The 21,689-nt window shown below is 38.8% G+C and overlaps 1 protein-coding gene across 9 annotated transcripts in view; it reads left to right on the top strand.

Annotated features, from left to right (window-relative positions):
• The window catches only part of igdcc4 (immunoglobulin superfamily, DCC subclass, member 4), a 148,483-nt gene that overhangs the window by 78,484 nt on the left and 48,310 nt on the right, over positions 1 to 21,689 (top strand). For all 9 annotated transcript variants that reach the window (XR_011955902.1, XR_011955903.1, XR_011955904.1 and 6 more), the window contains exons 6-11: positions 1,796 to 1,951; positions 2,413 to 2,823; positions 4,152 to 4,316; positions 7,008 to 7,145; positions 15,038 to 15,208; positions 16,830 to 17,060. Coding sequence is in view for 3 of the 9 variants with exons in the window: in XM_072565131.1 (XP_072421232.1) it covers positions 1,796 to 1,951; positions 2,413 to 2,823; positions 4,152 to 4,316; positions 7,008 to 7,145; positions 15,038 to 15,208; positions 16,830 to 17,060 (1,272 nt within the window). In the remaining 6 variants the exon portion in view is untranslated. The remainder of the gene's footprint in view (positions 1 to 1,795; positions 1,952 to 2,412; positions 2,824 to 4,151; positions 4,317 to 7,007; positions 7,146 to 15,037; positions 15,209 to 16,829; positions 17,061 to 21,689) is intronic.

Raw genomic sequence — 21,689 nt, forward strand, 5'->3', positions numbered from 1 at the left:
TAGTGTTTATTCTTGCTGAAATGTAATGTTCTTAGAACCTGCCAGTTAAAAGGTATATGTCATCCTGATTTTTAAAGAATGATGTTCAAATACAAATATATTTTGAAGATATTGATGCTCACTACAGTAAATGCAATAAGACAACTCTGCATTTTATTTTTATGTATTATTTAATTACACACAAAACATGGATGCAAATGCAACTTTTATGTCAAGTAAATAATTGCTTTCTTACAATTGGCAAGAATGAAGTAGATTGATCTGGAGGAAGGTATAGGTGATCTGATTAGCAAGTTTGCAGATGAAACTAAGATTGGTGGAGTAACAGATAGTGAAGGGGACTGTCAGAGAATCAGCAGAATAAAGATAGATTTGGAGAGTTGGGCAGAGAAATGGTAGATGGAGTTCAATCCGGGCAAATGCAAGGTGATGCATTTTGGAAGATCCAATTTAAGAATGAACTGTACAGTGAATGGAAACACTCTGGGAAAAGATAATGTATGGAGAGATCCAGGTGGTCAGGTCCATTGTACCCTGAAGGTGGCAACACCGGTCAATAGAGTAGTCAAGAAGGCATACAGCACGCCTTCCTTCATCAGGCGGGGTGTTCCGTGCAAAGTTGGCAGGTCATTCAACAGTTGTATAGGACTTGGTTCGGCCACATTTAGAATACTGCATACAGTTCTGGTTGCCAAATTACCAAAAGGGTTTGGATGCTTTGGAGAAGGTGCAGAGGAGGTTCACCAGGATGTTGCCTGGTATGGAGGGTGTTAGCTAAGAAGACAGGTTGAGTAGATTAAGGTTATTTTCATTCGAAAGACAAGTTGAGGGGGGACCTGATTGAGGTCTACAAAATCATGAGGGGTATAGACAGGGTAGATAGCAAGAAACTTTTTCCCAGAGTGGGGGACTTAATTACTAGGGGTCATGAATTCAGGTGAGAGGGGAGAAATTTGAGGGACGTTCCTTTACACAGAGGGTGGTGGGTGCCTGGAAAGCATTGCCAGCGGAGGTGGTAGAGGTGGACACGATAGTGTCATTTGAGTTGTATCTAGACAGATACATGAATGAGCAGGAAGAAAAGGGATACAGAAGCTTAGAAAATTAGGCAACAGGTTTAGATAGAGGATCTGGATCAACGCAGGTTTGGAGAGCCAAGGGGCTTGCTCCTGTGCTTTAATTTTCTTTGTTCATTTTTGTTATTTTACGTAAGTAGAGGCCAATACTACTTGGATATCATGAGCCAACAGTCAAGTCTGTAGAATTCTGTTTTTCCTTGTCCAGTTATCTTTTCAAATAGTTCCTATATGAAGCTTGTGTCCTTAAGATAAAATAATATGATGCTTATTTGAGAATTATTGCAATGTTGCAGTGATTTCCAGCAATATTTTTCACTGCCTGGGTAACAGTTATGCAGTCCAAAAGCAATTTAATCAGTAGCATGTGATGTTTTGATGACATGAAGTGGTAATGTGAGTAAGATCATCATAGATAATTTTTTTCTTTTTGCTGTAGGTATGGTGAAAAGAAAACATTTGTTTTATGCTTTCAGTTGCTACCTGGGGAGAAAGGTGTTTCTCTCTTTCATTTAATACTTTTTGTTGTGTTTTCCTGTTGAAAATATCGGAACATTAAATGAGCTAACTGGTTTTAATATCTCATTTAATCTTCCATGATGTCAGATATTTGGAATTGGCAATTGATCTTTGTTGTCTATTGCAGTAGCTTATTCCAACAAGTTGTGGAATAAACTGCTTTGTCAGTAACTGACCAACTACAATTTTCTTTTGTGTAGATGGTAAACCCATTGCTACAGATGTCATCGTAGTTGGAAGGGCAAACCTTATGATTGCACATGCTCAGCAATATCATTCTGGCGTATATGTCTGCCGTGCCAATAAACCCCGGACACGACAGTTTGTCACTGCTGCTGCCGAGTTACGAGTGCTGGGTTTGTTTGAGTTTGCATTTGTATGCTATTATGTAAAGCACAATTTAATTTCAGTTGTATGAAATACGAAATATGTTAGTCCAGAGTCAAATGCATGGTGAGTTGATGTATATAAATATATTCACTATGTTCTAAAGAAAGCTGCTTGTGTTTGAGTTAAATTTTACAATTCATTCTAATATTTTCCCATTTTGTTAGATGCAGCCTATTTTGAAAATTGGTGTTCAAAAAATAAATTGTTGTAATGCATGTTAATGAAAAATACAATCACATTTTTTAACTGCTTATGTTCCCCATTTTATTCCAGAGTTCTATACATAAATGAAGATTTGACATAGTGCTGCTATTTTCACATTGGAAACTTTAGAAAGAAAGATTACTCTGTGAATCTACAATGGAATGTTAACATTTCTAACTCGTGTTTGGAAAAAGTTTATGAAATTCCATTCATGTTTTTTCAGCCCCACCAATGATTACACAATTTCCTGAGACAATCTCTCGGATTCGAGCTAGCACTGCTAGATTTGCCTGTAAATCTGAAGGTGAACCTACTCCGAGAATTCGCTGGCTGAAAAACGGAGAGGACATTATGTCCAATGGACGTGTGAAGATCCAGAGCAGTGGCAGTTTAGTAATTAATCAAATTGGACTGGAGGATGCTGCTTACTACCAGTGTATTGCAGAAAATAGTCTTGGAATGGCATGCACTACTGCCAAACTTGCTGTGACAATTCGAGAGGGTTTGCCGAGTGCTCCCAAAAGCGTGTCTGCTGCACCTTTATCAAGTACTTCAATCTTGGTATCTTGGGAGCGCCCTGAACACAACAGTGAACAGATTATTGGATTTTCCCTTCACTATCAAAAGGCAGTAGGTAAGTGCTCAAAATTTATTTTGTGTTTGGTCTGTGCATAAAACAGGAGAAAGTGAGGACTGCAGATGTTGGGGATCAGAGCTTTTCCAGCAACGCGTTTTCAGCTGTGCATTAAACAGTCAGGTTATAGTATTAATTTTTCTGAAACCAACAAATTAGTTCTTAGATATCTGGGGCATTTTAAAGGTTACTTCTATAAAGTCAAGGTAAATATTAAGCTTTCAAGTAGATTACCAGGCACTGGGTGCTGTTAGTTTATCCAATTAGCTGTGCTATTGAATTGCTTCAAGTGTCAGTTTGTTGTCCTCATAATGCTAAAGGGATATTCTTGGGCACGAGAACGTAAAAGAACCCTGTTTGAAGAATGAAGTACTTCAATAGATGTATTGTTTGTCCAATTAAACACTACTTTGTATAATTAATTTTCATATATTCTGCAAAATATATCTGTAAAAAGTGGAATTGAAGTGTAATTACTGCAATGGGTTATTCATCTGGGAGAAAGTGAGGACTGCAGATGCTGGGGATCAGAGCTTAAAAATGTGTTGCTGGAAAAGTGCAGCAGGTCAGGCAGCATCAAAGTAGAAGGAGAATCGACATTTCGGGCATAAGCCCTTCTTCAGGAATGAGAAGGGCTCATTTCTGAAGAAGGGCTTATGCCCGAAATGTCGATTCTCCTTCTCCTTTGATGCTGCCTGACCTGCTGTGCTTTTCCAGCAATACATTTTTAAGCTTAGAATGGGTTATTCATGCCAAGATGCTATGTTGGATCCAGTTAACAAGAAACAATATATATCAATTATATAGTAGAAATTGTGTTTACCTTAACTGTCATAGACGTCAGAGCACACAGTGCTATAGAAATAGTAAAGCTGACAGTTTGATATTGGCTATGTTTATTCAGATCTAAAAGCCTTGATCCTCTGGTAACTTAATACAATAGAGTGATTGATTGAATTTTTTACGTGTAATTGTTTCAGTGGAAGTAAAAAGAAATAATTTTTAAAAAAGACTTTTGGAAAATTAAAGAATTGTTAAGTTTGCACGTAATATTAAGATGGAATCAATTATCAACATGGTAGATATACTAACAAAGTGTCATTTTGATGAATGAAAAATTCTATCCAGTTCTCTTCCCATTGTTGTTCAGTGTATTTAACAATTTACTGTAAGGTTCACATATATCTCAGGTTCATGCTAAACCAAATTACAAACTGACCCTCAAGTAGTTCAAATGCAATTCAATATTATAGTTCATTTGTGTTTATAATATTTGCTGTTCCTCATTGATAAGTTCAATCCCTGGTTACATGGTCTCTTTTCTGCAGGTACAAACAATATTGAATACCAGTTTGCAGTGAATAATGACACTACAGACCTTCAAGTAAAAGACTTGCAACCAAACACTAATTATACCTTTTATGTTGTTGCTTACTCCCAACTTGGTGCCAGTCGGACCTCTCGTTCTGTGATTGTGCAAACTATGGAAGATGGTAAGGACTATGGGTAATGTATTTACATTGTTCTTCTAAAAATGATGAACATTTATCATATCCAATGGTACGATCCTGTCAGGCTATTGAAAGGTGCATGCATAAAGGTTACCTTTATCAAATCGTAATGAAGCACTTTCTTGGAATGTGTAAGTTTCTCTCTTTAAATAAGATTACAAAAATGCACTGATAGTTAACTAAGTACAGAATCATGCAAATAGAAGGACAAGTGGTGATGAATTGGCCCATTGTATGTGTGCCTTTATATACTGATAATTCAGGGCTGACCCGTATTCTGAGAAGGAACCCAATCCTAATTAACAGACTATTTGAAGGAACCTGAATAAACTTAGCTTATTATCAATCTGTCTAATTTTGTGGAGACAGAGAGCAATTGATTATGTGAAATTAATTTAAAATGCTTTTGGAAAAATAGATATTTTATCAATAATACTAATAGGCATACATTTGAGGTTGGATGGGACCTTTAGTTTAATGTCCAATGCTAAATTTACATAACCACCAGCATGGCACTTGTTCAATATTGCGATTAAATGTTAACTTAGGTTCTGATCTGGATTTTGAAGCAAACACAGTCATCAGCACTCAGGTTAATGAAGAATAAAACAAGCAATTACTTGCAGCAGATGCAAATTTTCTTAAATACAGAGATTTGCCTGGGTTTCCCTTCTCTGTACAAATATCTCACTCATTCTCAGCATTGCATTAAATGGAAGGATATAAAGTAGCTGTTATATATGTGATAGTTGTGTACTAAAGTGGACAAAAAAAATTAAGGCTTCCCTATTGCAGTCTGTACAGATTTAAGGCATGAAGAATCTTGAATACTTTTATGATATAGGATTTGTTTATTCGGTTTTAAAACAAAACATACATGCTCAACAGGTCTGAAGGATCTGCAGAGAGAGGAAATATTAATGCTTCAGGTCAGTGATCTTCCAGGTTCAGGTGATCTGAAATATTAATTTGGTCTCTCTATATGCCCTGAAAATTAATGTTTCACAGTTCATTGCAAAATCTGGGTCACCATGGTCTGGAATTGATCATTTATCACAAACGCTGGTTTCCACCAATCTTCCCTTTAATCAGTACGATAGCTGAGAAATCCTTATGTGCACTCCATCGTTCTCTGCTGTATGACATCAACACTGGTTTAAATATTCTGTGCATAGTACTCGAAAGTCTGTGCTGGAATAACTAAAATTAGAGGGAACATTGATTTAACCTGTTTGGACACATTAGGACATATCTCCAGGGCAGTTGATATTTTGCTTGATACTTTAGGTCAATCTGTTGAGTCACATTATGACGCATCTCTGGAGCTGGTAGGATGTGACTAAGGGCCTTCAACTCAGAGGTAGGGATACTACAACTGCACTACAAAAGCTCTTGAGAATCCAGCTATTTTTCTGATCAACCTGTCCAGATGTGTTATTACACCTCTGGAACAAGTGAGAATCCAGCCTTTTTTTTGTTTGGAAATCCACCACCAAATTAACTAAATAAAACAACTAAGCAGTACCAATTAACAAGTACTGCCCATCAGGGACAATGTAACAACAATAAAAACAAGGGAGGGTGGGAAGTGATGGAAAAGACTAAATTAAAATGGAGTTAGCAAGGGAAGTAATGCACCAATCCATGCAGTGCACGCGTTTCTCTAAATGCCTCTAGGGTATTGTGTGTTCTTTGTTCCCTCTAAGGACATCCATACATGAATGTAGCAGTTGAGGAGAGGCAGGCAGTCAGCAACTATGACCTGCTGCATGGTCCGCTGTCTGGACCTGTTAATGGTTACTTTAGCCTGCCCCAGGCACAGACCCAAGTGGACGTCATCTGACTTGCCCGCTACCTTCTGCATTGAAGCAGAAAGATCAGAAGGTGGAGGTGAAAACAACCAAAAGAACAATAATAAGTTAAAAAATAATTAAACATGGAGTGCAATCTCCCACAACTAACATACTCATGGTCCACTGAATCCACAACACTATAAAATATACAGTTTGTTTGGGAGTCCAAAAACAAACTTAACCTGCAGTTGCACAGTTAGGACTCCCGTATAGAGAGTCCTCCAGTCGTGATCCCTGTCACCCATTGGCCAAGCGTGCCTGAGCACGGCCAAAGGAGGAGAAGTGGATGGTGTACAGCACCAGCTCATGGGGACACCCCTCAACGTGACGCGGAAGGACAAGGAGGGCATCTCCAAAAACCAAGTCCTTTTTTCCCGTACTTAACCTGTTGAATTGGAGCTGGTGGGATTTGAACGTGGGTTCGACAGACAACGTTTTGAAGTTGTTAAATTCCCCTTCAGTCACAACCTAAGGTTTTGTTTTCATCTTCTACATCTTTAAGGTGCATTTAACATATTGACTGGGCAGTTTGGAATAATTAATTATGGGTATTTTGGTCTTCTGTTAAATGATTGTTTAGGTGTTGAGGTTTTCTTTCCCTGTAGCTGGAGAGGGGGTATTATTGCCCTATGGATTGGCTTTGATGTATTCAAGTATATTGAAGAGAATATGGAAACTCTTTATGCAATAATTGACTTTGAATTATTGTTGGAATTGAGCTCTGTTTCATTGTTTACGTAATCTGAATATATTCTGTGAATTGCTGCCTTAAATCCTGATATTCTAATTGTCATTACTTTTTCATTGAATCTGTCAACAGTCCCAAGTACTGCTCCTCAACTGTCGTTGTCAATTCCCACCTTGTCTAATATACGGGTATCATGGCTTCCTCTTTCTCCAGACCTCAGCCATGGTAAAATAACCAAGTATCGCATTGATTACTGCACATTAAAGGGAGGTAAGTAGTCCTTGCTTGATTGACTTGTGACAGAATTCTGACACTTTATACTGTTTGAAAATATAAAGTGTTTATTTTGATTACTCAATAATTACTATGGCCCAATTGCTAACTTCGTCCTGCATTCCGCAGACTGACAATTACTCAACTTGCAACTTGATTCTTACGATGAGCCCTCAACCCAACATAAATGCCTGTCAACTGCCAGTATCCAAAGCAAATCCTAACTTTCCTGCAAGTGGCAATTCCTAACACACTGTCCCAGCAAGAATCCTGTGACAAATGCTGTCACTTGGAAAATGACAATTCCTCAGTGATGCACCCCTATTTTTATACTCTTTTTGCCGGTATACTCCTATTCCAGATATATGCACCTTTGTTAGCACAACTAACAACTTCTAATTAAATATTTGCAATGCTTGGCTAATAGGAAGAAAGTTTATAGCTTCGCCACAACAATCAAGCCAGTCAGCCTTAGAGTCTTGGCATCCCTTCTAGTTGCTAACAGTGACCTATATTTTGGCAGGAGGCCCTGAAACACCTGATGTCCGGACCACCAGCCTGATTATAACTTCAATTTATGTCTTAAAGCTATATCGCAGTATTGGCATTTAAAAGGGGCCAACATTATGACTACTTCAAAATCCCAAAATTCACAACGTATCCCAATAATGCGTGAAAATTAAGACTTCTCATCACATAGCTATGTTGCTGTAGAATTTGGTGACATAACCCTATTACGTAAACACATGTGCCAGTGAAACAAAGTTTTAGCATTGTTCTGAAGTCATATATAGGCCAGTCTGGATAAGGTGGCAGACTTCCTTGCTGAAAAAGCAATTAGTGAGCGAGATGAGTTTTTAAACTACAGTTCTGTGCTTTCACAGTTACAATTATGAATACCATTTTTTTAATTCCAGATTAATTGAATATAAATTCCTCAGATGCCATGGCAGGATTTGAATTTGTCTTCAAATTATTAATTCAGGCCTCCAGATTATAAGCTTGGTTGCGTGACAACAATGCTATCCCAGAGTGATTTTTTTTTTGGTTTAATTAGCTTTGCTTCTTATCTTTCAGTTCCGTGCTACTAATTATCTTGTTTTGACTGCTTTGTATTACTAGTTTAATTCTACATTCGCTGCTAGGGATTAGAACATTACTCTCAATGACTCAGATAAAATAATGAGAATATGCTAAAAGCAATTGTGAGTATCATTTGGACTTTGAACTATGCTGCCACTATATTGAACTGAATTGAAACTTCCTTGGAGAATCTCAGTACTAATATTTGAATTATACTGGATGTTTTAGGTACATATCCGTAACATGATTTCATGTCACAGAGCAGGCTGGGTTATGTTTCTTCTACCCATTAAATGGACAGAATATCCCAAATACCATCAACTTAGGTTATGCATGAATAAAGAAATCCATTAGGGATTACAGGGAAGTAATGTCCATGCCACCTAAGTGACAAGCAGTGACTATCTCCAAAAAGAGAGAATCTGATGACTGGTTCTTGACAACTAGTAGCATTATCATTGTTGAGTTACCACTATTAACATCCTGGGGGTTACCATTGACCAGAAGCTGAACTAGGCTAACTATATAAATAATGTGGCTGAGAGAACAAGGAAGAGGTTAGGAATTCTGTGGGGAGTAATTCACTGCCTGGCTCCTCAAAACCTGTGCGCAGTCTAAAAGGCACAAATCAGAAGTGTAATGGAATATTATCCACTGGCCTGATGAGTGCAGTCAACAATAGTTAAGGAACTTGACACCGTACAAGGCAATGCAGACCACTTGGTTGGATGTTCAATATTTGCTGTCTGCACCACTATATACAGTAGCTTCAGTGTACTATCTACAAGATTCTCTGCACCAACATACCAAAGCTCCCTTGATTGTACCCAATAAATCCACACTGTATCAACAACACTGTCAAGGGTAACAGATCACATGGGAATACCACCACCTGCTAGTTTCCCTCAAGTGACACACCATGCTGCCTTGCAACTGCAAAGCTAATGCTGAGTCAAAATGTTGGAACTTCTAACACCATTGTGGATCCACCTATACCACATGAGGTGCAGCAATTGAAGAACCCACCTCAGCACCACCTTCTAAAAGCAACTAGGGATTTGCAATAAATGCTGATCTAGAAAGGGGCATCCATATTCTGTTAATGAATAAAAACAAGATCAGTAGATTAATTCACCCATAAATTTAATTTAATCATATGGATTAAAAACTGTTTTACAATTTGCTTGGCCTACATATTCTTTTACCTTGCAGAGTGAGTTGGACAGTGAACATGACAACCATATTTAATTTAATCTATAGAAGGCACAGGGTATTTAGAGTTTTCAGAATTGTAATGGTATTTTATTGATTTTTTTCAGACTGTGATCTTTGATAAAGCAAAGCATGATATTTCAGTATTAACATCACAAAGTATTTGATGTTTAATTTGGGATTACCTTGCCAAGTTGTCCCTACCTTTACACCAAGATGTAGTTGCATACTTGGCTCCTTCTATTGTGTGAAGTTGGTTCTTATCCTTCTGCCATTGTTAGCTCAAGCAGATAAGATGCTAGACTTCATCTTGAGTCATGGATGTGCTAAATGTTAAATCCTAAGAGCAGAGATCATATTCAGAGAAGAATCATGTTTCTGACAGTTTAGTAGTTGAGTGATAACCACGAGGACATCTGTCTCCTTCACATTTACTGCCCGCAATTTGATTTTGCCCAATAAGTATCTTTACGTTGCAAAATCGGGAGAGAGAGACACACCAGGAAGCTACAGGTTAGTCAGTCTAACCTGTCTGGTGGGGATGTTGTTACGAAGAATTTTGACATACAGAATATATCTGCACTTGAAGAGACACTGATTAGTCAGGGAATGTTAAGGGAAGGTTTTGTTTTCATTTTATTCACTTGTGGGCTATGGGCGTCACTGGCTGATCAGCATTTCTATAGTTACCCTTGAGAAGATAGTAGTGAGATACCCTCTTGAACCGCTGCAGTCCATGTGCTGGAGGATGACCCATACTCCTTTGTCTATCCAACTCTTCTCTCTCTTTGGGCATAATCCCCACCTATTACTTACTCCTTACCCCCTCCCCCCACCATATCTTCTGCATATTAACCAGCATTTTCCTAGCTGTCACCAGTTCTGAGGAAGGGTCACTTGACTTGAAATGTTAACTCCGATTTCTCTCCACAAATGTTGCCAGACCTGCTTAGCTTTTCCAGCAGTTTATTTTTGCTTCTGATTTATGGCATTTATCGTTGAACCAGAATACCTCATTGGAACTTCTAACACCATTGTGGATCCACATGAGGTGCAGCAATTGAAGAAAACACCTCAGCACACCTTCTAAAAGCAACCAGGGATTGGCAATAAATGCTGATCTAGAAAGGGGCATCCATATTCTGTTAATGAATTAAAAACAACTTCAGTACAGTAATTAACCCATTGCTTACCAAATGAATCTTCTGTGGAGAACTTGAGATTATGCTGTGTTTTATGGTGGTCAAAATAAACGGTACAAGGACACGCTGAAGGCTTTAGTTTTAAGGAATTGACTTTTTAAAATTATTTGTTCCTAGGATGAAGGCACTGATGGTAGGGCCAAAGTTGTTGCCCAGCCGTAAATGCCAGAAAGCAGTTAAGAGTCAATCACATTGTCATGGATCTGGGTCACGTGAGCTAGACTAACTTAGAATGGCAGATTTCTAAATATCCCCTCTAAAGGACATTAACGAAACAGATGGGTTTTCTGATAATCAGCAGTGATCAGGGTTACATAGTCATCATTAGGCCAGCTTTTTATTACAGTTTCAGTTCATGAATTCAGATTTCACTTTCTGACATGGTGGGGTTCATACCCATGTGCCCAGAGCATGCAGATTTACTTTAACAATAAACAGAAGTATGTTACACAAATTGACGGTATTAGGTAAGAACTTTCAAAACTGAAAATGTGTTGCTGGAAAAGCGCAGCAGGTCAGGCAGCATCCAAAGAACAGGAGAATCGACGTTTTCGGCATCAGCCCTTCCTCAGGAATGAGGAAAGTGTGTCCAGCAGGCTAAGATAAAAGGTAGGGAGGACGGACTTGGGGGAGGGGCGTTGGGAATGCGATAGGTGGAGGGAGGTCAAGGTGAGGGTGATAGGCCAGAGTGGGGTGTGGGCGGAAAGGTCAGGGAGAAGATTACAGGTGAGGAAGGCGGTGCTGAGTTCGAGGAATTTGACTGAGACAAGGTGGGGGGAGGGGAAATGAGGAAACTGGAGAAATCTGAGTTCATCCCTTGTGGTTGGAGGGTTCCCAGGCGGAAGATGAGGCTCTCTTCCTCCAACCGTCGTGTTGCCATGGTCTGGTGATGGAGGAGTCCAAGGACCTAGATGTCCTTGGTGGAGTGGGAGAGGGAGTTGAAGTGTTGGGCTACGGGGTGGTTGGGTTGGTTGGTCCGGGTGTCCCAGAGGTGTCCTCTGAAACGTTCCTCTATATTGGGGAGACAGGCCACCTACTTGCAGAACGTTTCAGAGAACACCTCTGGGACACCTGGACCAACCACCCCATAGCCCAACACTTCAACTCCCCCTCCCACTCCACCAAGGACATGCAGGTCCTTGGACTCCTCCATCGCCAGACCATGGCAACACGACGGTTGGAGGAAGAGCGCCTCATCTTCCGCCTGGGAACCCTCCAACCACAAGGGTTGAACTCAGATTTCTCCAGTTTCCTCATTTCCCCTTCCCCCACCTTGTCTCAGTCAAATCCCTCGAACTCAGCACCACCTTCCTAACCTGCAATCTTCTTCCTGACCTCTCCGCCCCCACCCCACTCTGGCCTATCACCCTCACCTTGACCTCCCTCCACCTATCGCATTCCCAACTCCCCTCCCCCAAGACCGTCCTCCCTACCTTTTATCTTAGCCTGCTGGACACACTTTTCTCATTCCTGAAGAAGAGCTGATGCCCGAAACGTCGATTCTCCTGTTCCTTGGATGCTGCCTGACCTGCTGCGCTTTTCCAGCAACACATTTTCAGCTCTGATCTCCAGCATCTGCAGTCCTCACTTTCTCCTTGAAGAACTTTCAAAAGCTGACTGGGGGACAAATGTTCGCAGGTAAAGGGACAGCTGGAAAATGGGAAGCCTTCAGAAATGAGATAATGAGAATCCAGAGAAAGTAAATTCCTGTTAGGGTGAAAGAAAAGGCTAGTAGGTATAGGGAATGCTGGATGACGAAAGAAATTGAGGGTTTGTTTAAGAAAAAGAAGGAAGCATATGTCAGGTATAGACAAGGTAGATCGAGTGAATCCTTAGAAGAGTATAAAGGAAGTAGGAGTATACTTAAGAGGGAAATCAGGAGGGCAAAAGGGGGACATGAGATAGCTTTAGCAAATAGAATTAAGGAGAATCGAAAGGGTTTTTACAAATACATTAAGGACAAAAGGGTAACTAGGGAGAGAATAGGGCCCTCAAAGATCAGCAGGGCAGCCTTTGTGTGGAGCCACAGAAAATGGGGGAGATACTAAATGAGTATTTTGCATCAGTATTTACTGTGGAAAAGGACATGGAAGACATAGAAGGTAAGGAAATAAAAAGTGATATCTTGAAAAATGCCCATATTACAGAGGAGGAAGTGCTGGATGTCTTGAAATGCATAAAAGTGGATAAATCCCCAGGACCTGATCAGGTGTACCCTAGAACTCTGTGGGAAGCTAGGGAAGTGATTTGCTGGGCCTCTTGCTGAGATATTTGTATCATCGATAGTCACAGGTGAGGTGCCGGAAGACTGGACGTTGCTTAACGTGGTGTCACTGTTTAAGAAAGGTGGTAAGGACAAGCCAGGGAGCTATAGACTGGTGCCTGACATCCGTGGTGGGCAAGTTATTGGAGGGAATCCTGAGGGACAGGATGTACAAGTATTTGGAAAGGCAAGGACCGATTAAGGATAGTCAACATGGCTTTGTGCATGGGAAATCATGTCTCACAAACTTGATTGAGTTTTTTGAAGAAGTAACAAAGGATTGATGAGGGCAGAGCGGTAGATGTGATCTATATGGACTTCAGTAAGGCGTTCGACAAGGTTCCCCATGGGAGACTGATTAGCAAAGTTAGATCTCCTGGAATACAGGGAGAACTAGCCATTAAGATACAGAACTGGCTGAAAGGTAGAAAACAGAGGGTGGTGGTGGAGGGTTGTTTTTCCGACTGGAGGCCTGTGACCAGTGGATTGGTGCTGGGTCCACTACTTTTTGTCACTTCCATAAATGATTTGGATGTAAGCACAAGAGTATAGTTAGTAATTTTGCAGATGACACCAAAATTGGAGGTGTGGTGGACAACGAAGAGGGTTACCTCAGATTACAACAGAATCTTGACCAGATGGGCCAATGGACTGAGAAGTGGCAGATGGAGTTTAATTCAGATAAATGTGAGGTGCTACACTTCGGGGAAGCAAATCTTAACAGGACTTAAACACTTAATGGTAATGTCTTAGGGAGTGTTGCTGAACAAAGAGACCTTGGAGTGCAGGTTCATAACTCCTTGAAAGGAGTTGCAGATAGATAGGAGAGTGAAGAAAGTGTTTGATATGCTTTCTTTTATCGGTCAGAGTATTGAGTATTGGGAGGTCATGTTGCGGCTGTACAGGACATTGGTTCGGCCACTGTTGGAATACTGCGTGCAATTTGGTCTCCTTCCTATTGGAAAGATGTTGTGAAACTTGAAAGGGTTCAGAAAAGATTTACAAGGATGTTGCCAGGGTTGGAGGATTGATATATCGGGATAGGCTGAACAGGCTGGGGCTGTTTTCCCTGGAGCTTCAGAGGTTGAGGGGTGTCCTTATAGAGGTTAGCAAAATTGAGGGGCATGGATAAGATAAATAGACAAAGTCTTTTCTCTAGGATAGGGGAGTCCAGAACTAGAGGGCATAGGTTTAGGGTGAGAGGGAAAAGATATAAAAGAAACCTAAGGGGCAACCTTTTCACGCAGAGGTTGGTACAAATACGGAATGAGCTGCCAGAGGAAGTGGTGGAGGCTGGTACAGTTGCAACATTTACAAGGCATTTGGATGGGTATATGAATAGGAAGGATTTGGAGGGATATGGGCCAGGTGCTGGCAGGTGTGTCTAGAATGGGTTGGGATATCTGGTTGGCATGGACAGTTTTCGTGTTGTACATCTCTATGACTCTAAGCTATTTTAATTCTCAACACAGTTCTTGATTATTGTTCCAGTGACATGAGCACTCCACAACCTTCAAATCCGTATTCAAGTCACTGAGGGAAACTCATCCAGGACCACAGTACCTGATGAAACCAGATTTTAAAAACCATATAAGGTGTGAGAAAGCACAAGGAGAGTAAATCCTAACTTAACATTTGTCCAAACTCATTTATTTGTAGTATCCTGTCCTATTCTTAGTGGAGTGAGAGAGTGGATGCTGCCTGACCTGCTGCGCTTTTCCAGCAACACATTTTCAGCTCTATTCATAGTGGAAACTTCTGGCACAGATTGATCATAGCAGTCACCCACTGAGAATCTACCGTACACATCAGTTTATGAATGTGTTTGATTTTGTCACAAAGGATGAACAAGAGAAAGTAAATTTATATGTAATATTCAGTTTTCCATGTAACATTATCAAAATTCCTGGACCTGATGTTTAACACTTCAGGAACTGAATGCTTAATCTGTGATGCAAATGAATTTATGTTCTTAGTTCAGTTTCTTAATTGCGGAAATATAAGTATGCAACATATATGTGGAAATGTGAAGAATTCTAGTTTGTAAAACTCGAGTCTGTGCTGCAAATTCAGACTTTGTATTTTTATTCATCCACAGTTAATAGGATTTACCTCTGTTTGTGTAACAGATCAGATTTATTCAATTGAAGTTGATGGAAATGAGACACAAGTCACACTTCCTATTGTACAATCAAAAAAAATCTACAAAGTTCGGATTGCGGCAAGCACCACTGTAGGATATGGTGCACCATCAGAATGGACCCAGCATCTAATCCCTGAACGAAATAAGCTAATGATGGGTAAGGATGATCTCTTTTCACATTAGACGATTGATTCAAACATGATTTTTTTAATATTAAACTGTGTCTGTGTGTGTATACACTCCATTATGTTTCTCTCTCAGCATAACTGATGTAAAGTTGTTCTTTACTATCCACCATAGAATAAGTATAGTATCCTTTATTGTTAAAGATACAATGTACATGATATGTTGTTAATTAGAAATTGGCTCATACTACCTATAGGTGCACTCATTGATCATATTGTTATGATAGCTGCTGATGTTACTATTGGACAAGTTATGAAACGCGGCTCAATAGATCTTCCTTTGTATTTTAACATAGTGGTCATTCATTGAAACACAAGCGTACAGGGTTACAGATTTTCTTTACTCATAAAACAGAAGATAAACAAACCAAGCTATTTTAGTACAGAACACAGTTTGAAAGATCTTAAGAAACAGACTTCAGCAGTTCAAGATAGCAGCTCAGCCCTACCTTCTCAAGGGCAGATAGGGATGGGCAATAAATGCTGGACCAGCCAGTGATGCCCAAAACTTATGAATGAATAAAAATAATCTAAACTATTTCCCAACACAATCATTTTACAGTTTCACATCCAAAGAAAGTGGCCCTCTATCTCAACTCTTCAACTCAATTGATTCTTCTCACTACTTTGCTGTCAATTGTGATGTCATCAGGCATGAATGATCACAAAATGAAAGCTTGCACTTCCTCAGTTTTTTAATAATCTGCAAGTTTCCAGTCATTCATTCCTGATCTGCAAGTTACTCAAGGTTAAATATCTAGGTTTCCTAAGTCAAAAAATAATCCTTGATTACCAAAAATAATGGCATTTGATGTTTGCATTCCCGGTCACAAGCCTAACATAATACAAACCGTTCCTCACTAACACTCTGGGATTCTGTGCTCTCTGAGACACAATTAGTTAAGGGTTCCAGAAAGACTGATTGACCTAATTATTTTTAAATCTTCAACATCCCTACAACTGTAAACACGGTCGTATATAAATCAGATGACTTTCATCACAACTTCTCTTTAGAACTTTGAGTGAAGCTGTCATTTGTAACAGCAACAGCTTGAATTTATATGGCACCACGAACATAGTAAAATGCTCCAAAGCACTTGACAAGTATTGTCAAACAAAATTTGGCACAAAGCAATGTTATACTAGAATTGAAAATCAAAAACCTGGTCCTGGAGGTAGGTTTTAAGTAGTATCTTACAGTAGTAGTGCCTGGCAGACAGGTTTAGGCAAGGAATTACAGAGCCTGGAATCATGACAGCTGAAGGCATGGCAATCAGTGGTGAAACAATTAAATTGGAGATGCTCAAGCCTAGAATTGGAGGACCACCAATATTTTAGGATTATAGGTAAGTCTGGAGGAGGTGACTACAGAAAGTACAATGCGAGACCATTGATTTTAAAGTAGTCATGTTTTCAATCCACTGTGTAGTTTAACCTGAGCCGTTGTCGGCCAGTCAGCATTGGGTGATGGGTTAAAAGAACTTGAGTTTGGATAATCTCACATTCAGAGAGGCTAGAGCATTATTAGATAACTGTTATAAGTTTGACATTGTTTAAGTAATCACAATAGTGACCTGTTCTCCTTTGCTGTAGTTCCTTTTGCTCCAGCAGAGATGAAGGTGAAGGCAAAAGTAGATTCTCTGTTGGTCACATGGCAGCCACCTTCTAATCAAGTCCAGATCCTGGGTTACAAGCTTTTTTACAGAAAAGCAGATGCAGATGATTTGAACAGAGAATTAAATGAAACAAATGGAGACGAGCATTGGACAAAAGGACCAATACGACTTCGAAGAAAAGTGAAGCAGTATGAGATTACTGGATTAGGTAAGTCAGACAGAGTAACCCGAATTTTGATAGCACTATCATGGAATAGAAGAACATTGGTTGGCAATTGGAAATAATGCTGCTGGCTGAACCATTGGTTATGATTCCTCAATGGTGAGGTTGATTGCATAGCTAGTGTATTCCTTGGCTTAAATGTTTCCGGCCTAAAAGCTGCTTGTTCTTTCACATTGAAATATGTAATATAAATATATATGGCATTCCAGTACAAAGATTGGGCTTAGCACCGATGATTTCAAGGTTGATCAATCTGCTTCAGAAGGGGAAAAATATTTGTAAAATGTGTCCAACAGACAATAGATGATAAAAATTGCTCAAAACTGTTCTGAGGAAGGGTCATTCGACACGAAACACTAACCCTGACTTCTCTCCACAGGTACTACCAGACCTGCTGAGCTTTTCTAGCAATTTTTTTGTTTCTGATTTACAGCATTGGCAGTTCTTTGTGTTTTGATAATAGATGACGGCTGGGACCAATTTTTAGTTGTTAGGTGGATGAGCTTTGAGTGATTTGAAAGCCTTGCCGTATAGATCTGTTTATTTATTGGACCATAAGACGGAGGAGCAGAATTGGGTCGCTCGGTCCATTGAGTCTGCTCCACAATTTGATCATGGTTAATATGTTTCTCAACCACATTCTCTCGCTTTCTCCCTGTACACGTTGATTTCCTTACCAATCAACAACCTATCAATCTGAGTCTTAAGTACACTCTATGACTTATTGCTGCAGAAGGCTGTGGAGGCTGAGTTCCACAGATTCAATAACCTCTAGCTGAAGAAATTCTTCCTTATCTCAGTTCTAAAGGGTCAGCTTCCACTCTAAGTCTGAGTCATTGGGTCCTAGTCTGTCCTATGAGTGGAAACATCTTTTGCACGACCACTTTATCCAGGCCTCTTGGTATTGTGTAAGTTTCACTCAGATCCAGAGACCTCAACTGCACGTGTAACAAGCCATTCATGGTCAAATTTGGTTTCATGTTCTTTTAGTCCCAAGTTAAATGCTCATTTCAGAGCCGTTCACCTGTCAGAAATTTGTGTTTTTGCTTTATTTCTGCCAACTTCTTTAACTTAGTCCATTAGAAACTTAATATTTTTATTACACCTTTTCAGTTACATTCATTTGTTAAGGTATTTCAGACATATCATTATTGTCCACAGCATGTCTCCCATTGGTGAGTGTGAACTTTATAGTACATGATGCAACACTTAAAGGGAATCATTGTTTTCCCCTGAAATATCTAGGTTCTAATATTTAGAATGTAGTATCTTGCATATAATAGCCTTCCCTCACCAGACATAAAGCATTGTGATTAGCTAGTGACTGGTATGCATTGCAGTTCACATTTCTTTTTAACATAAATAGGATTTCTACTTCTCACTCTTCTATTAGTGCTTCCATTTTGGAAACAAAAGCATAAAATTTAGGTGAACACATAAATAATAGTTTTGATGTACAATATGGGGAAGCAAGTGTGAAAACAACCAGCACATGTAAAAGAGTTAAAGATGACTATAAATACAGCTGTTAACATTCAGAGATTTTTCATCCCAGAGTGGAAAATCATAGTAAAAATGCATCTCTTGTTAAATATTATTGAAAATATTAATATTTAAGTATCAAAGGATAAAAGCTCTGATCTCAACATTCCTAGTTGCTAAGCATAAAGGATTTTATCAGTTTTACCTGGAAACATGGACTATTTTGTTTCCCATTTTATTAAGTTTTTTTAACAACTTCTGCTTATTGCCAATAATGTTTGCATGCAGTATTCACATTTGTACAACATACAATAATGTTTTGCATACTATTGAATAAAATATTTAGAAGTAATTAATATTTGAAGAATATAGCTGAAAGTGAAGACTTTGTGCATGCCCTATACTTACAGATGTTATGCACTATCTAAGAGGCACATTGGTGAGTGTGTGATTGAATTAGTCTGAGGTCATCCATGTGATGCATATATGCCATAGTGCCACCAGGTGGTGCATCAGCATTCCCCGAAGATGTCACTCCATAGAGATAGGGTATTTTATGTTCAGCAAAATAACTAAGTCCCTGCAAGCCACCTTATAACAAAGAGGGGATAGAACTGTGAGCTAAGAGCCCACCAATTCCACATGGCATTTTGTGATAAGACGATGAAAATAATCTCAAATATAGATTGTCCTCTTACAGCTGTGATGGGTGTGCAGAATACACATTTATTTTAAAAAAATGACCTCCTGCCAGCGAACTTACTGTTGTGTCTGCTTTTCCCAAAACTAACTTGCATATTTTCACATTCAGACCTGTCTCAGTTGCACAAGATTCTTTGTGCAAAACAGAGGATTCTTTCCTCCTCGACAAACATCTCCACTAGCCTGATAGCAGTCATTCATTGCTGTTTTACTGCTAAAAATGAAAGCTTTTGATAATTCATCCCTCGAGTTACATAAATTTTGAATTCATGCTAAATTATGGAAATTGACAAAAATTAGAATTTCAGTAAGTTAGCAACATTGTATAAATGGTTAGTTTCCCCGAAAGGAAACAGTTGTATTCAGATTTTTGTGTTCTCATGGATGAACTAGTAATTAAATCATGTTTCTCTCCACTGTTTTAAAAGTTCCTTATGCAACTTTCTATCCAAATTCTCCTTACCATTACTCAGAAGCTTGTACAAAGCAGTAACAGCTATTACAGGATTTTGTATTTTAACGTATGTTCATTGTACTGGCAAAAAGCCCAATAATGTTTGCAGGTTATTTGCTTCTGTGTTCTTAATCAGCAATACTTATTTGTTTTGGATTCTAACACATTTGGTTTGTCTTTCATGTTGATATATTTGAGGTCTGATTTGTCAAGAAAAAGCTATTTTGTACAGACCCATCTGGAAAGTCTCATAATTGCAAACAATTCATCTTTTAATTAATCTCTCTCTTTGTTATAAAGAACTATGTGCAAGTTTTATTACATCTGGATAAATGCATGCCACCTTAATTTATAATTTATTCATTTTGGATTTCTCCAGAAGCAATACCCATCTTTTCAACACGGATTCTTGATCTCTGAGTACTGATTACTCTGTTTTATCTCTTTGGAGGGGCATATTTCTATAAGTGTTTTACTTATTTAGATCTAACTGTTGCTTTATCAAATTCATCAAAATTGTTCACTGCAGGTTAGATTTCTAAGCATTCTTGGTAACAGAATAACTTAAGATAGAGCAAATCTGGTTTTTAATTTTTTTATTGAATCAGTGATGTTGCTGAAACCAAACTGATTAGTGGATTTTCGTGGTGTATTCAGTGCCAAAGCTTCCTAGATGTTGAAGTGTGATATGATTGGTGATACTTTGCAGATCAGAAGTTGTAAAGTCTAACATCATTTTCATACCAGGAGCACAAGAGGGAGCACAACACTTATACCTCAACATTCTGTATTAGTCCATGTCGCACTACGTAACAACAGCAGATTTTGTTTGCGATGTTTTCTAGCGATATATTTCTTGATGAGGACTTGGTTCCTTCTTACAGAATTTCAAATATGAAACTTTCATCATTTATTCGATCAAAGATATGGGAGGATGAATGAAATGATGGAACATTTTGGTGTACGCATTCCAAACTGAAATGCTTAGTTTTTTCTGAATTTGAGCTTTTCCAGTTTTCAGTTGAGTTGGCTCAGTGCAATCTTTGTTGAATTTTAATTCAGCAGTCTAGAATGTGTGAATTAAGTGTTTGATCAACACACAACTGCTACAATTACATTTCAGTTTCAAAAATCTTAATTCCAAAATGTGCCAGACTTTGTTTTTAAAATCAATCAATGGGATTAAGTCATTTATATTTATATCATGTTAATATTTATCTACATAAAAATAACCTTATCTATAATGAACAATTTGAAAATCGAATCTGATTTGTTTCGTATGTTATTTAACCTTATAAAGTGGGTTTAAACCCTCTCAAATTGACCTGAAGTCTCCAGAAATTAATGGTTAATCTCCTGAATTTTGCAGTGAGCAACATGGAAGAGTAATTACTTGGGGTTTCTGAAAATTCATAAGGAATGGTGTTATGGACCAGGCCAGACCCCCTCAAAACATTTCAAGAAAATAGCCTGGATCCTAACTTTGCTAGTTGTTAAGCAGATGTAAAGTGGACATTCCAGGAGTGATGCAGCTGGGCTAACTACTTAGTTTTAAACAAAACAAAATTTATTTGCAAGATTACTGAATGAAACCCAAACAAAAGATAACAGAATATAGAATAACTTAACCTATCCGAAAACCCAACAGATTATCGCAACCAACTACTTGCAACAATCCCCATAAACACCCTTTGGCAAAAAAAAGTAAAATCAAACAGAGGGTCCTACAAGAGAGATGGCAGAACGATTCAGCATGAAACACCTTCCATGTAGCTGTTTCTGTGACCAGCAGCCTCAAACCTGACTGACTGCTTTCACTGAAAAGCCAGAAAAGCTGAGCTGGGAGAACTGACCACTCCCTTTTCATTGTGCAAGTGTATTTTGTAAACTTAAAAGCTTCTTCAAGTCGATCAAGCTAGACATTTTAGAACCTGTATCTCATAAAACACTTCTGGAAAAAACCAAGGACAGCACAA

This window comes from Chiloscyllium punctatum, chromosome 48 (genome assembly GCF_047496795.1).
Source record: "Chiloscyllium punctatum isolate Juve2018m chromosome 48, sChiPun1.3, whole genome shotgun sequence".
Taxonomy (NCBI): Eukaryota; Metazoa; Chordata; class Chondrichthyes; order Orectolobiformes; family Hemiscylliidae; genus Chiloscyllium; species Chiloscyllium punctatum.